General features: G+C 38.9%; 1 protein-coding gene across 1 annotated transcript in view; it reads left to right on the forward strand.

The window, feature by feature from the left end:
• Positions 1-16848, forward strand: part of MAP3K15 (mitogen-activated protein kinase kinase kinase 15) — a gene marked incomplete at both ends in the record, with an annotated part of 116552 nt that overhangs the window by 34469 nt on the left and 65235 nt on the right. Inside the window, 3 exons of the mRNA XM_081043113.1 lie at positions 7409-7602; positions 10750-10918; positions 13510-13616. Coding sequence (XP_080899239.1) covers positions 7409-7602; positions 10750-10918; positions 13510-13616 — 470 coding nt within the window. The remainder of the gene's footprint in view (positions 1-7408; positions 7603-10749; positions 10919-13509; positions 13617-16848) is intronic.

The following is a 16848-nucleotide window of genomic DNA, read 5'->3' on the forward strand; positions in this document are numbered from 1 at the left end:
GTGACAAAGTCCTAGGGCCTGCTAAAGCTAGGATGTGTTACCTACATTTCTAATCGAAGGCAATGTTACATTGCAATTAAAGGCAAATGATGACAAAGATGTCGTTTTTTTCTTACTCAAGTTCTTGGAATCCCAAGAATTAATGGATTCCAATTTCGGAACTCCTAGTCTGGTCTAAAAGTATTGAACATAGCTAGTACTTATTGGATGCCCACTATGTGCCAGGGCCATATTTAAGCCTCTACACCTAATGAAGTTGATGGTGTTGTTGCCCCCATTTTAAAGATGAGAAAACAGGTTTAGATAGATAAGTATATTTTTCAGGGTCAGCCATCTAGCATGCAGTGGACCTGCAATTCAGTCCTTGGCCATTTGAATTCTCCACTATCTTGCTATGCTTGAGCTGAGATGATACTGATTTCCTATTTCAATATTAATAAGATGTTTATTTTTAACCTAACTTAGCAAATGTGAAAAAATAAACACTACCCAGCTCTGCTGAAAGGATGATAAAATTGCAGTGCCTTCATACACGAATGGTGGGAGTGTAAATTGCTCCATCCTTTTTGACAGCAACTTGACTATACATACCAAGAACCTTAAATTTGATCTAGTAATTTCACTCCTGAGAAGCTACTCTTAGGAAAAGACCAACATTATAAAGACGCCACACGTAAAGGTGTTCATCTCAGTCTATAGTAAGAAAAATTTCAAAACAAAGTTAAACAATAGGAGAATGGTTAAGTACACTATATATATTCACCAGATGGTATATTAGACAGGCATTAAAAATTATGGCAAAGACTATATAATCAAACTTTTATAATGAGAGCTTTTAAAAAGGCACCTATTATTTAACCTAGTAATGATATAGGACAATCTGTTTGTGGTGGTGATATTTGTAGATGGTAGTAGTTATGTAAATCCCTAGTTAGGAACTAAAAACTTCAGAGGACAGATTTCTCCACTACCTACCTTCACAGTGTCAGAGACCAGTGGCTTTTACTCTGTTCTCTGATCTCACTTATTCTATCAGAATCATCCTTTTGGAACTAATTGAAGAGTGTTTGGAATAGGAGCTTACGTATTAATGTGCCTAGCCCACTGGTTCTAATGCCCCTTTATGTAGGAAACTAAGCTGTCTTTGTTAAATTTGTTTTAATGAGCTGGACTCTTGAGATGTTTCCATTTATAAATGTACCAATTACAAATATCCCAGCCTGGTTCACTATTGAACATGTGTTATGCTAATCAATGTTTTTCTTTCTGATTTCTGGTCTACCCACCAACAAAAGTCTGAATGTGTTCCATCATTTGAAGATGTTTGCGCCTATTCTCCTTCTTTGTAAGAACCAATACTGCACTCAAGAGGCTGTGCTTTCACTTGGAAGTTTATGAATTGCTTTTTTTAAATGTATTCATTAGACCCAGTTTCTTTCTGTACAATTTCTTAAAGTTTTATACACTTTATGAAAGATTGTCTCAAAGGAACTATTTTTACTTTCTTGAGGCTCCAAATTCCTGCTCTCTCTTCAGTCCTTCATTAAACTCGCACAGTTGTTTTCAGAGTTCATGCATTCCAATTCTCCCGTTCTTCTCTAACTGTGGCTACATGCTTGCTCAAAGGATCAGATCCCTTCCTAGCTGTGGGCAGACCTGCATCAGCCTCTCCTGTTGCTGCTCTGCCCACTTGCGCCATAACCTGTGATAGCACATAGCATTTATTTATAAAAATTTTATTTTTTCACACCTCATTATTTAGAGTTTGAGGAGGACTGGGGCAAAGTTTGCTTTTGTGCTATTGGGGAAGATTAGGCTTACTAAAAGAAGACTGTAAACAAGATTTTAGCAGAACTGTTTGCTTTGGAAATAGTATTGAGACATGCACCAATTCTGTCCAAATGGATAGGATTCTTTAACCTTCAATTTACCTACCTATTAGGGAGACTCAGTTATTTAGTTGTAATGTTTGTAAATATTTTTGTTATGATTCTTACTCTGTAGAGTATTATGTCTTTTAAAGAAGCTGAGAGAAGAAATGAAAATAAGTATATATGAGGTCTGACAATTAAGTTCATGAACTTGTTGCACCGATGTTGCTAACCTTTTTTGATATCAGAGGGATTATTCATTATGAATTTGTACCAACTGGACACACAGTTAACTAGGTTTACTATTTGGAAGTGCTGAAAAGGCTGCGTGAAAAAATTAGATGACCTGAATTTTTTGCCAACAATTCATGGCTCTTGCATCACGACAATGCACAGCTCACACAGCACTGTCTGTGAGGGAGTTTTTAGCCAGTAAACAAATAACTGTATTGGAACGCCCTCCCTACTCACCTGATCTGGCCCCCAATGACTTCTTTCTTTACCTGAAGATAAAGGAAATATTGAAAGGAAGACATTTGGATGACATTCAGGACATCAAGGGTAATACGAGGACAGTTCTGATGGCTAGTCCAGAAAGAGTCCCAAAATTGCTTTCAAGGGTGGACTAGGCGCTGGCATCGGTGCCAGCTAAGGGGAGTACTTCGAAGGTGACCAGCAATGAGGTATGTAGCACTTTTTCTAGGACGAGTTTGCAAATTTAACTGTCAGACCTCGTATTTATAGAGTTATATAAACCTTTTCGTTGACCATTTCTGATTTTCTTTCATTTGTTTCTGTGGATTCAGGTTAACAAATGGTGCTGTTTCCTTATTCCAATACAGTTTTGTTTTCACCTGCATCTTTTGTACTGTTATGTCAAATATCTGTCATAGGCCCCAATATACTATGATATACATCATTTTATGCAATTGTCTTTTAAATCAATTAAGAAAAGAAAGAAGAAATTGGCAATTATGCCATCTCTGATAATTACCTATATAACTACCTTTACTTACTGGTATACTTTGTTTTTTTCATGTGAATTAGAATTACTGTGTGGTGTCACTTGCTTTCAGTCTGAAGAACTTCCTTTAGTATTTGTTGTAAAATGGGCCTCCTAGAAACAAATTCTCAGTTTTTGTTTGTCTGAAAATGTCTTTATTTCGCCTTCATTTTAAAAGATAGTTTTGCTAGATGTAAGATCCTTGGTTGAATTTTTTTTGTTGTTGACTTTTTTTTTCTTCCATCACTTTGAATATGTCATCCCACTGCCTTCTGGCCTTCATTGTTTCTGATGAAAATTTAGATATTAATTTTATTGGGGTTCCCATGTTCATGGGAAGACATTTTCCTCTTGCTGCCTTCAAGACTTTGACTTTCAAAATTTTGACTATTGTGTATCAGGGTGTGGATATCTTTTAGTTTATCCGACTTGGAGTTCACTTAACTTCTTGGATATGTAGATTCATTTAATCAAATTTGTGAAGTTTTCAGCAATTATTTCTTTGAGCATTTTTCTGCTCCTTTCTTTTCTCTCCTTCTGAGATTCTCATTATGTGTCATATATATTGGTGCACTTGATGGTGTCCATATTTCTTTGAGGCTCTGTTCAGTTTTCTTTTTCTTTTTTCTGTCTATTCTGCAGATTGCATAATCCCTATTGATCTATCTACGAGTTTGCTGATTCTTCTACTTAAATTTCCTGTTGGGCTTCTTCAGTGAATTTTAAATTTTTGTTATTGTACTTTTAAACTCTAGAATTTCCATTTGCTTTTTTTTTGTAATTCTTCTTTCTTTATTGAAATTCTCTATTAAATCATACCTTTAATTCTTTAAGCATCATTTCCTTTAGTTCTTTGAACATATTTATAATATCCGTATTCAAGAATTTGTCTTCTAATTCCAATATCTGGGTCCTTTCAAAGGCAGTTACTGTTGCCTGTTATTTATTTTCCTATATGAGGATCACACTGTTTTGTATTTTTGTTTAAAACTGGACATTTTAAATAATATGTTGTAGAAACTCTGGATACTGTTCTCTCTCCCTCCTGCCTCTGGAGCTTATTTGTGTTGTTTGCTGATTTATTGTTTAATGACTTTGCTACATTAGTTCAGTGAAGTCCATTTTCTCTATAGTGTGCAGCCTCTGATGTCAGTCAAAGGTGCAGTCCGGGGCATGTGCACAGCTATTCTGATGCTCCCATCCCCACCCAAGGATGACAATGGTTATAGCTGGGCTCTTTTTAAATATATCTTTTCCTGCTAAACGTTTCTGACTGGGCTTCCTCTATTGGTATTACAGCCAGTTGTTAATCTCCCTTAATTGTTAGCTGATTGTTTTATTGTTTTTGAGGATGCCATGAGACATAAATGTCCCACAGTCTGATAAAATTAACGTTGGACTCCTTTTCAGAGGTAGTCTGTGAAGCTAGTCTTTAAGGTTTATTCTGACCTCAGGAAAGTTCTTTCCAACTCTCCCTTCCTCCTTTTCTTTCTGTTAACTTCTAATGGTCTACCTTTCACCTGTTGCTATCGTGAAGCTACCATCCTCTAAATTTTTGCCACAAAAATCTCCATTTTTTGACAGTGCCCATAGGTTTGAACTTCCATTCTGTGTTCCATGTAAAGTCCCTTATGGGGAGCTGCAGAGCTATCTGTTCTTACAGTGTGCCTCTATCCCTAGGTAGAGCCTCTGCACCACTGCTCCAGAGCTGGGAGGTGGGGGTAGCAGCCTGCCTCTCTCATAGGGACACACTGCTCTGTGACTGCTCTGTGAGTGGATGTTAGACAAGGGTAGCTTTCCTCTTCTGGCAAGGAACCTTCACCCTATGTGAGCCGGGACAAAGATGATCAGGGCCCAGTATTGTTGGCCTGCTTCACCTAGGGTAGAACTTCTTCCCTACCAGTGTGAACTGGGTGGAGAAATGGAGCCCTAGTCCTCTTGACCACACTTGCCTGGAATAGTACTTCTATAACACAGAGCTGTAGTGAATGAGAATGCTGGTGGCTTGGCCTTCTCAGAGAGAAACTGTCACCCTAGACTAGAGGTTGGGGTATGAGGGAGCCCCATCTTCTTGGCTTTACCTACCCAGTGAAGAACTTTTGTCACTTTGGGCTGGGGAGTAGGGAGTGCAGCTTATAGCTCAAATGCTAGAGTCTCACTGTTCTTACCAAGATTTAGTCAATTTTCTTGAGTAAATGTTTCTCCATTTTCTGTATGCTCTTAAGACAATTTATACTGACTTTAAATCACTTTTTAAAAGATTTTTTGCCAGTTATGTTTTTCTTTCTTGGGGTAGTGGGGGCAGCATCTGAAGAGCTCCTCACGTCTCCAGGCTAGCTCTGTTTTATTTTGAAAATAGCAAACTCCATTCCTTCAAAGATGTTTTACCTTCTAGACTTCACTGATTCACACAGACCTTTTCTCCCGTTTAGTCTGAAACGGAAGGCTTTTTACCATAAACTCAATTTCGTGTAGAAGAACAAGCAGTTTAACTTCTTATTGTATAAATGGCATTCAGTTTAATTTATTTCAACAACATGGCTTTCTTGTTATAGATGAGGGAGAAATTTGTCTCTAACCTACCAAAATCCTTACTTTGTTGGACAATTTGACTCTGTCTTTGAGAATTTAGAGCTATAACCAGCAAGGGAAGTGTCTTTTTTCCCTGATGTAGACAGTTCCCAGTGATTGCTAAGAAGTAGCTACAGTCTTCTTCCCCTGTTCCCCAGTTATCACCTACACACCTGAAATTTTGCCTCTTCTATTTATAGAAATACCTAGATAACTGGCATTTGTATTTGAGGGATTTAACCCCAATATCTGGTGCCCACAGAGACAGTCTCCAACTACTATTTTGCAGCAGAGTAAGTATTCTCAGAAAATCCCATTTTTAGGAATAATGAAATATCAGGAAGCTTAGCGTAAGACCTGCTTTTGTATGACTTGTGAACTAAGAATGTTTTTTACATTTTTAAATGATTGGAAAAAAACAGAAGATGGAGAATACTTCAGGACATATGAAAATATGAAATTCAGATTTCTGTCCATAAATAAAGTTATATTGGGACAGAGCCATGCTCAAGTATTTATGTGTTGTCTATGGTTGCTTTCTTTCATGCTACAACAGTAGAGTTGAGTAGTTGCAATAGAGACTGTATGGCTTACAAAACCAAAAATATTTACCATTTGGCAAGTTTGGTAACCCATTCTAAAATATGTTTGAGTGGACTAGCACTAGTAATATTTTTTAACTAAATATTTTAAGGCCTAAAAACATGTCTCAATAGGGCTACAGATGCCCAACAAAGTACAAAAGAGAGAGAAAGTGTATGTTTCAGGACAATTATCTGTATCTTGAGTTCAGATAAAAATAAGAATGCCACCGTCTTTGTGTAAACAAATCTTATTCATAAGAATACTTAAAAATGTATATCACATATGTCTTTGTATCTAGTTGCCTAATGTAAGTTTTCCCACGGCTCTGTTTGATATGAGATCATGGCATTCTGATAGTTTTCTCCATAATTAATGAATTTATTTTTAATTTAGAAGAAGTTCTATCCCTTCTTTGACTTCTCATTTTTGGATAAAGTGTGTTTTCCAAGATATATCTGCAGTGTACCAAAATACTTAGATAACTTCATTAGCTTAGTTTCGTTTAAAAAATTAAAAGTGAAGAAATCAGATATGTTTTGCACCATATAAATTCTTTAAAACTTGCTGAAGAGATAGGAATAAAAAGTCTGAAGTTTAGTTGCTATTTATGACAGTTTAGACAAAAGATTGACTATGATATAAGGACGTCATATAAGAATGTATTAATCCTCCAATGTGTTGAAAATTAAGCATTGATTTAATACTCTTTAGTGGCAGTGTTCATGCTTTACAAAGGATCACAATTTATAGTCAAACTGTAAGCATTCCATAGAAAAAAGATGTTTTACTTGAGTATTATTTGACAATATAAAAAATTTTGACAATATAAAAAATTTTGACAATATAAAAAATTTTGAGCAGATCTTTTTTCAAAACATCCCTGAGATTAATCATACTTATTAACATCTGCTTCATGTAAAACAATTTTTTACTCTAGAAAGTATATAATAGTTCACGTGTAGTTGAATTATCAAATAATATGGCTTTTCCATTGATGCTGAAAGAAAGAAAAATATGCCTTTACATTGCAATTCTTGGTTATCAGTGAGTTCAAATTTCCGCTCATTTGGGGACACATAATGAAACGATACAATTTTCGATACTTAAACCCCTAAAATCTTTACCAGTGAAGTTCAGAGACATAGACAGATCAGTTTCAGCATTTAAAACCAAATTTTTGTCGTACATCCATGTGTTAGAGCTTGTGAAATTGACTGGTTTCCTGTTTTGTGCGTAATAGATTCATAGTCGTATTGCACAAGTTGTTGTCATACTTAGGCATTTGCTCCTTCCCTGTCCCACCAGGTTCCACCTGCCCAAATCCACAGCTATGCTTCCACATCAGTTACTTTTGAAACTTTTTTGTTTCTTTTTCCAGGCATCTAGTGGAAATTATTATTTCATCCCGTACATCGTGACACCCTGCGCTGATTATTTTTGCTGTGAGAGTGACGCCCAGAGGCGTGCCTCGGAGTACATGCAGCCCAACTGGGACACCATCCTCAGTCCGTTGTGTGTGCCCCTGGTGGACAGGTTTATTAGCCTCCTCAAGGACATCCACGTGACCTCATGGTAATTCCCCACAGCCATCAACAAATCCCAGGAGCTTTGCTCCAATCTTCCCTTCACGTTCATGGAGGCGATACACCCTCAAAAGACCATAGTGCCCTGAGAATGGGGAACCTCTGCCAGCCATTTTTAAGTCCTCCTGGGATCCATTGTTGTTCTTTACTACCTCACTAAGTTGGTCCATTGAGGTGTAGCTATAAGAGAATAGGACTGTTGTTACAACGTCAGGGCTGAGCCTGTGTTTGGCCCCAACTCCCTGTGTGACCTTGATAAATAACTTCTCTTCTGTGTAGCCATTTTCTCATCTAGCAAATAAGGAAGTTAAGTCACTCATATTTTTAATGCTCATTCAATTCTTAGAGTCTGTGTTTTAAGATCATTTCTGAGGATGATTTCCTTCCTGCACTCCAATCAATTGTTAAAATGTCTCAGCAAGGTCATTCTGACCACAAGTTCTTGTGCTATAGAAGCCGGGATGCATTGAGTCCAGATGAAGCCATTGTGACCTGAGGATGTCCTGTGATGTGTTCTTTGTAGATCGATGTTGAGGAAGGTGGAAAATACTTATTCAGAGCTGGGCAGGTTTGGGTCTGAATCCTGGCTCAGGTGATTCCTCGCTGTGTAGCCTTATAAAAATCAGCTCACCTCTTTGTGCCTCGGTGCTCAATAAACCATGCCTCAAAATGTTGTTATTCTAAAACTTGAAGGCAGAAAAAGTATTCTACTTCACCAAAGGATCCAGTCATTTTGTTTGCAGCCAATTTAAAGGATTTACTCCTGTTAAGTTATGTCACAAGGAGGATTTATCCTTCCAAAACAAATGAAAATCTGAAGCACTGGCAGAACTCACTTGACATGTAAAGGACTGCATATCCCACTTTGGCTCACATCACGGCTCCCTGAATTGTAGAGCATTATTAGTGTAGCATTGGTGTGAGGTACACAGTTGTTAACAGTCTGTTCTCTTTTTCTATCCCACCACCTCTTCTCTGGACACAGAGTTTCTTCTGTACACTTTATGGGAAAAGAAAACTGGAAACCCAGACATATGTGACCACTTGCCAACAAAGAAAGCAAATGGGGAACCTTTTGTAGGACATTCCTGGAAAGCCCCATTCAGTTGCACCTTGCTAACTGTTGTCTTATTGCACAATAAATATTTTAGTGAAGTTTAAGGAGAAAACTCTCCCAATATCATCTTTTCAGGTCTGAACAGGAGAAAGGCTAGCTTGAGTCTGCCAGATGAGCAAGGTCTTTGCAAGAAATGGACTCAAGTTTGTTTCTCATTCAGTGTGTGTATATATCAATAGGAAAACAACTGTTTTGATCTGGTTTAATTTCAAAGGACTTGAAATACCTGTTGGTTGATTCCACCCCTTGAACTGGTAGATGCGTGACAATGGTTAGTGAGAAGGTAAGTGGTGAGTGGTGTCTATGGTTTAAAACATTGATAATGAGCAAGGCAGATAAGTTTTCAGCTGAAGTGCCAGCTCTGATAGATTAATAAAGGCTACCTGGAGTTCTGTGCTGAAAGGGGGCTGGAAGCCATCTCCAGGTTCACATTGATGAGCAACATCTTCCCTGGTCCCCAAAGACAGGAATGGCTGCATGTTTATTACATATATGATGTCCCCAAGCCATATTCTGTTCAGTGTTTTGCTCATTTACTTACGAGTTACTGTTCTTATTAGGTTTCTTGGTTTATTAAAACTATTTTTCAGAATTGCCCTTGAAAATAAGACTTAACTAAAGTATAACTTTTTACTTGTCAGGCTAAACTAATAACACCTTAATAACTTTGATGCCTCTATAGTCCACCAAATGGACAATGGCTGTCACCCAACTTAATGACTCATCAGATTAATGACAGAACTTTAAACACTGGTAGAATCTGCTAATTTGCTCATCATTGGGGGTGATTAGCAATAGACGAATAAGGAAATAAAAAATTAGAGCAATGCACTGATATTTTTATATCAGAGTGCTTTCTGTGGGGCATCACTTCATTCTTTAAATGTTTGTAAGGTCTTATTATAAGCACTGGCTGAGGATGAGTGTTGTATACACATTCATTTGGCATAGTTTTATAATTATTAAAAGTAACAGTTGTTATTCTTATGTGTTGCTTCTCTTTTTCTGAAGACTATTATTTAATTGAGCTTATCTTTTTTTTAATGAACAGCCTAATTTTACTCTCCACAGTCCACTCATTTCAGCTACTTAATAGGTTGACAGAATTACCGCTTGGTAATGCCCAATCTCCATAAAAATATTACTTGGAAACTGAGCAAGAAATTTAAATCAATCTATGGTCATTGCAAGTCAGCCTGTGTACATCAAATTAGGTCAGTTTTAAAGATATTTAAGTACCAGTTACTAACATTAGTTCCTTGAGTTGTTATGGTGAGACATGCCAGTGTGGATTTAAACTGCTTTAAATATTTTCCTATCTCCCTATTATCATCTGGATGCCCCCATGAAGGAAGTTTTATGTTTTACACTTGAGAAGCGTTCTGGCAACTGAAAATGACAAGGAGAGTGGAGGGGTGTGAAAGACAGAGATGGTCTGTAAGCTTCCAGGAAGTGCTTCTTGGATTGCTCGTTGTCACGTCCAGTTTCCGGCTCACAGCCAACCGGAAAAAGCTTAGTGATTACTAGCTTTTTCTACCAGGGACACCTGATAGAGAGATTCATTTTAAAGAAGTTCTCATTTGACTGTTTCATGGCCTTTGGAGTTTTGTTTGGCTTTGTGATAATCTTTGTGTAAATAGTAGGGAAATAACTAAGTAAGGTACCTACTTGCCCTCTATGTGTTTGAAAATATCGGAGGAAGTGGGGTGGGTTGGATGGGTAGGCAGTCCTATGTGTCTTCCAAATGCAGATGGGGTCAAGTTGAAAATTATTTTCCAGGTCATAACGAACTGATTTTTGTTGTTGTTGTTACTATGAAGTAGTTAGTTTTTGTAAAATGTGAGTAACAAGTAGGACATGTCTCCTGTTTGCTCGTGCCGGAAGGATCAGGTCTGGGCAAAGCCCCCGTGTATTAGCTAGGTCATGTCGATGAGAACCAAGTTTGTTTGAGCTGCCAAAGGAAACGGAGTCCTGGATGCTTGGAGATGCGACCAGAGGTTTTCATGTTTCCCTCTCCAGTACTTATTACAAAGAAACCTTGTTAAATGACATCCGGAGAGCCAGAGAGAAATACCAGGGCGATGAACTGGCAAAGGAGCTGGCTCGGATCAAACTCCGCATGGACAACACCGAGGTTCTGACCTCAGACATCGTCATTAATTTACTACTGTCCTACCGCGATATCCAGGTATGAAATACGCTTACCAGAGGCTAACGCATGCTGAGTTCTTTGGCTTGAGGAATTCCTCGTGTGAAGTACTCTTATACTAGGTGTATGGTTAGGTAGCTGTTTTATAGACAAAATATGCACGTGACTAGGTCATAGTTCACCTAGCATATCTGTTGTGGTAGAAATATTGGAGAAGGTTTTGTCATATCAGACAGCCACTCCAACAAAATCTCACATACGGTGCTTCTCACTAAAAGGAACTCAGAATTGAACAGTTTACGTGCACTTTGTTCTAGGCATTGTTCCAAGCCCTTTGCAAATCCTAATTAATCCTCATCACAAGCCTATGGGATGTATACTCTGATTATCCCCATTTTAAAAATGAGGAACATAAGGCACAGAGAAGTTATGTCACTTGCCCAAGGTCACAAAGCAGTTGGCAAAGTCAAGATTCAAACTGAGGCAACCAGCTTGTGCTTAACTCCTTTGCTGTGCTGCTTCCTTTAGGCCTTTGTCACTTCCTTCTTTGTTTACCACCACCCAATAGTGACAAGGACAGCAGGAGTAGCAGACGGACATCCAGGGCCCAGGGAATGAAGATGCTTATTCTAAGACAAGCATCAGAGGCTTCTGGAGAGATCTTGAGATGGGGTTTGTGGGACGTAGTACTATGAAGGAAATCAACATGTCTTCCCTCCAAGTTTAATGCTGTTGAGACATTTCTAAGGATGTCTTATCTTCCTTCCCTTTGGAGGAACACAGGCAAGGTACCTTACCTGCAGAATTCCACAAAGCCATGTTGGAGATTCTAAATGAGAATCCATTTACGACCTGCACCAAGAACAGAGTCAACCACTAAGGAACTTACACTCCTAGTGACAAACAGATGCATCTAATTGATTTTAATAGCAGATGCTGTTAGGGATCATGACAATGATTAAATTATGCCCCACAGGACAAGAACATGGGAATGGCCCTTTTTTAGAAATCTTTCTTCCTGAGCCGCTGGCTTCCTTCTGTCCTTGCCTTCACACATCTCTTCTTTTTATAACCTTCCGTTGGGACTCTCAGGCTTCAAAGCGAGTCAGAAGCTTCTTGGAATACATTGCCTTCCCTTTCCTTGGGCAACTGCATCCAGGTGCAGAGGCATAGAACATACATGGGATTTCGGTGGGAAGTCCTCTTCTGCTAACAGTGGCTGGCTGTCAGCAAGTTGGCCAGCACAGTGATGTAAGCCCAGCTGAAAAGATAGCAGATGGCACTGCTCAGAGGGGACCCAGTTAAGCCAAACATGGAGCATTGTTTCCCTGGGTAATTATGTGGTTGAGAGTAGTGCTTCTCAACTGGGGGACATATGGCAGTGTCTGGAGACATTTTTGGTTGTCACATTTCAGAGGGGAGGGGAATGTGCTACTGACATCTAGTAGGTAGAGGCCAGGGACACTGCTTAACATCCCACAGTGCACAAGACAGCCCCCCACAACAAAGAATGACCCAGCCCCAAAATCTCAGTGGTGCCAACGTTAAGAAACCCTGGTTTAGATGAATTCCTTTGTTTCTGGTAAAATAGGAAGGAATGGGATGTTTCCTCCCTTTATGTGCCAAGTGACTGTAAGGTTTCTTTTTTTCAATTTTTTATTAGTTTCAGGTGCACAAGACAAAGTAATATTTATACGTCTATCATTTATATGCTTCACACTGTGGACCCCCCTACCCCCATCCACTATCTCTCTGACATCGCACCGAGCCATTACATTTCCACTGTCTCCACTCCCAATGCTGTATGTAACGTTTCCTGTGTGTGTGTGTCCAGCTCATTTTAACCCACAGCTGTGCTGGTGGTGGTAACTCTCTTGCATTCAAAACATGGTGGGGGAGAAGGTGAAGGGATTAGAAAGTATAAATTGGTAGTCACAAAATAGTCACAGGGATATGAAATACAGTATGGTGAATATAGTCAATAATGTTATAAAGATCATGTAAGGTGCCAGATGGGTACTGGATTTATCAGGGGATCACGTCATAGACGGTGTAGATGCCTGACCACTGCGCTGTACACCTGAAGCTGAAGTAGAATAATATTGAATGTCAACTATAACTAAATATATATTTTATACATATATATATATATATATATTTTTTTTTTCCCCCCACAGGATGTAAAGCACAGCATAGGGAATATAGTCAATATAGTCAATATAGTCCCTATGGTATTGTAACAGCTATATACAATGTCAGAGGGTTAGTAGATTGGGGGGGTTATCACTTTGTGAGGAGTGTAAATGTCTAATTACATTGTTTTGTATACCTGAAACTAATAATTATATATATATATATATATATATATATATATATATATATATATATATAATAAAAAGTCACATGCTTCAGGTATATTAAATGAAATAAAATAGTGCAAAGTAATAATAATTTTTAAAGCATGGTAACTTTTTCCTGCCTGCTAGGCTGTAAGTAACTTCACTAAATGTTCTCTGTAGGGAGAGGCTTGTATTTAAATGCCCAGGCTGTCTCATGTTTATAACTATTCAGAAAAATCTGTGAAGATCTGTGTTTCCTCTCTTTCTTACCTCGGGATGTCATGCCAACAGGACTATGATGCAATGGTGAAGCTGGTAGAAACACTGGAAATGCTGCCTACGTGTGATTTGGCCGACCAACATAATATTAAGTTCCACTACGCATTTGCACTGAATAGGTAAGAATGATACTCCATGTGTAGAGTTTTGAAACAAGCCAGCTGTTAAATTCTGCTTCCTTCATTTGTTCAATGCTCATGGTCATATTGAATCATACAGCAAAAACTCCAGGAGGGTATTCAAACTTGGCTTGAGAGCCAAAGAGTTCTGGCATCTCCTCATCAACTTTCCATGGCCAGTGTTTTCTGCAGGGAATGCATAAAGTAAGGGTTGGAGGTGACCGGAATTAGAGGACTCCAGTGTCTGGTTTCTCAGATGCTTGGCTTTGCTTCAGCCTCTGGATTAGGCTACAGGCTGTGGGCCTGCCACTGGCAGCATCTGCAGGATAGCAGCAACACAGAAGCCCACAGCTTCAGGAGTCTCAACACACACGTGGTCACATCTCTCTCTCCTATATATCGAAGTAAAATGTACAGGCAGTGAAACATATAGATCTTAAGTATATGGTCTGATGAGTTTTGATAAATGGATATACACATGTAAACAACACTGTTATCAAAATACAAAATACTTCCATCCTCCCAGAAAGTTCCTTTGTACTCCTTTGTGAGCAATGCCCACTACTCCATAGGCAAAACCTGTTGCAATAGCTGTCTCCATAGATGAGGTTTTCCTGTCCTTGAACTTCATATAAATGTCTGGCTTCCTTCATTCAGCACTGTGTCTGTGAGGTTCATCCATGCTGTTGGATATATCAGTAGTTCATTCATTCTCATTGCTGTGGAGTATTCCATTGTATGGATATGCCACAATTGGTGTTTCTGTTTTACTGCTGTTAGAGCCTTAGGTTGTTTACAGTTTGGAGGTACTAAGAACAGTGCTGCTGTGAATATGCACGTGCATGCTTTTTGTACACAGATGGACACGTTTCTGTTGCACACATAGCTTATGTCCTACTGTAGTAGACACCAACAAACAGTGGTAGTCAGGATTTGGATTCCCATTAGGGGAGAGGCTTTGTGATCTCTGAAAATGTGCCTGCTTTCTTTCCAGTGGTGTTTAAACTCAGCATCCCAAGAAAGGGAGTGCTGGGAAGGCCATCTTGGTTAAGCCTGAAAAAAAAGTCCTGTAACTTTGTTCCCCTAGAGTAGTGGGTTCCGCTTTTATTTACACTTAATGATACTTGATTTATCCTTGATTTATAAGGGATGGAATAAGTTATCAGTGGTGAGGTTCCTGGAAGAATGCCTGGCACACTGTAAGTGCTATTTTTTTTTAAAAAGGTGGGGTTGTGAAATAAAAACTAAGAGGATCATTTAAGTCACTCACCACCATGTCCTTCCCCAGACGGACTAGAGATAACTATTGTCAAATGGAATGAAACAATGGATTACCATCCATTCAAAGTAATAAAAGTAAAACAAATTTTGAAATGGAAAATCAGTATCTAAGAGAAATGGGTACGACAGGATGAAGTGATCCTGAAACGAATATGTTTCCATTTTGGAAGCAAAAAGGCTGGGATTGTGTGCCAGAGAGCCACCTTTCTTTCTGACGATGGGTCTTGTCCTTCTCATCTAATTGTAGCTTCATACTAGACAGTGGCTCTGTATCATAGGCCAGGCAGGACCCTCAATGTCCAGAACCTCATTTTCTCTAACCAACTGGGGGTTTTCTGTGGAATTGCATTGTTTCTTTGTATATACAATCCTATCCCAGAATTCATATCTTTGCTTTAGGTATAACTTGGCCAGTTGCAGTAGAATTTGACATTATGTACAGATTTAAGGAAGTTTATAGAGTGACCTTCTATTGATAAAGGGGGAAATACTCACAGACAATTAGTAAATTTTTCTGCATTACAATTCACCTTTAACTCTTAGGAAGTGGAACAAATCATGGCCATAAATTAGTTACTAAAGGTTGGCAGTAAAGAATGATGATGGACCCTCAGGGCAAGTGTTCCCTGTTATTAGGAAAGCTAGCTTGAGCTGGCCACCTTTTCCCCATAGCTTCCACTTCACTGCATTCAGAAGCCCATTCAAAGCTTTTTCAAGTTTCCACTGAGCAGTTAAATGGCTTGCCTCTCAACAGCATGGAATCTTTTACGAGCAATTTTTTTTTCTGCTGCTGCTGCTTTTACAGATAGGACTTAATTAGATATGCTAATGCAGCCAGAGAATCTGACTAGGGATCCAGGCAGCAGACAGAAGGATGGTCTGGAAGAAGAATAATGGAATCAAAGTCCTAGGTTAAAAACATCAAAACTTGCCTGTCACGAAGTATAATAGGAGGGTAGGCATATTTTACTCCCTGCATCTTTGGGTCAAGACTGCCAACTCCAGCAAAATTTAACTCATTGCATTACTCAGCAAGTGGAGGGGAAACTGAATGTATGACGCGTTTATTGGAATTTCTGATGCATCACACTACAAATAAGTTAAGGGGAGTGATGGAGACAGGAAGGTACTCCGTGGACCCTACTAACGCCGGGCGGACAGTAGATGAATGTTACTGAATCCAGCCCATGCCAGAGGGACTGCAGGCTTGTTTCAGAACCTACAGCAGTCACTTCAGTCTCAGCCTCGGGCTTACCCAGGCAGGTCGTTGCTCAAGTGAAGGGACACATGTCCCCAGGAGGGCAGTGTGGGCTCATTATCTCTGCAAAACCTCCAGTCTCCTTTTTTTGTCTCTTCTGTTTATGTTCACTGTTCAACCTCACCATCTTCATTCATATGTTTATATAAATAGCCATTTTTATTACATGTTTGTAAAGTAGAGAAATGATGACATCTCCCCGTTGTTATAGTGCATTTGTCTCCAGGTACCTAAAACCATGTGGTAATAGAAAAATACATAATCGTGGTGATTGTTTTCCTGGCAGTGAAGAGAACCACAAAATCTGTGAATTAACAAGGAATCACCTAGTCTAAACCCTTTATTTTAGAAGGAAGGAAGAAAGAAAAAAAGAAAGAAAGGCAAGATCCCCAAATATATCAGCTGATCGATAAGAGAGCTGGGACCAGAACCCCCCCAGTGTTCTACACCCACCAGTTTAATATCATGACATGATCAATGAAACTCTTCCCAGGAAGCTTGATCTTATATGTTGTTTGCCTGAAGGACAAACAAAACCAGCTATGGGCCACTTGGAATTGTAGGGCCATCTTCTTACATGTCCTGTTTTGTCATATATGATGAGAGCATTAGATGGTAGCTTAATACTGAAGCCACTTTCATAATATATACTTTTTATACCAAAGACCAGTTGTGCTTTTTCCTGAGAAAAGG

Source organism: Rhinolophus hipposideros, assembly GCF_964194185.1.
Source record: "Rhinolophus hipposideros genome assembly, chromosome: X".
Taxonomy (NCBI): Eukaryota; Metazoa; Chordata; class Mammalia; order Chiroptera; family Rhinolophidae; genus Rhinolophus; species Rhinolophus hipposideros.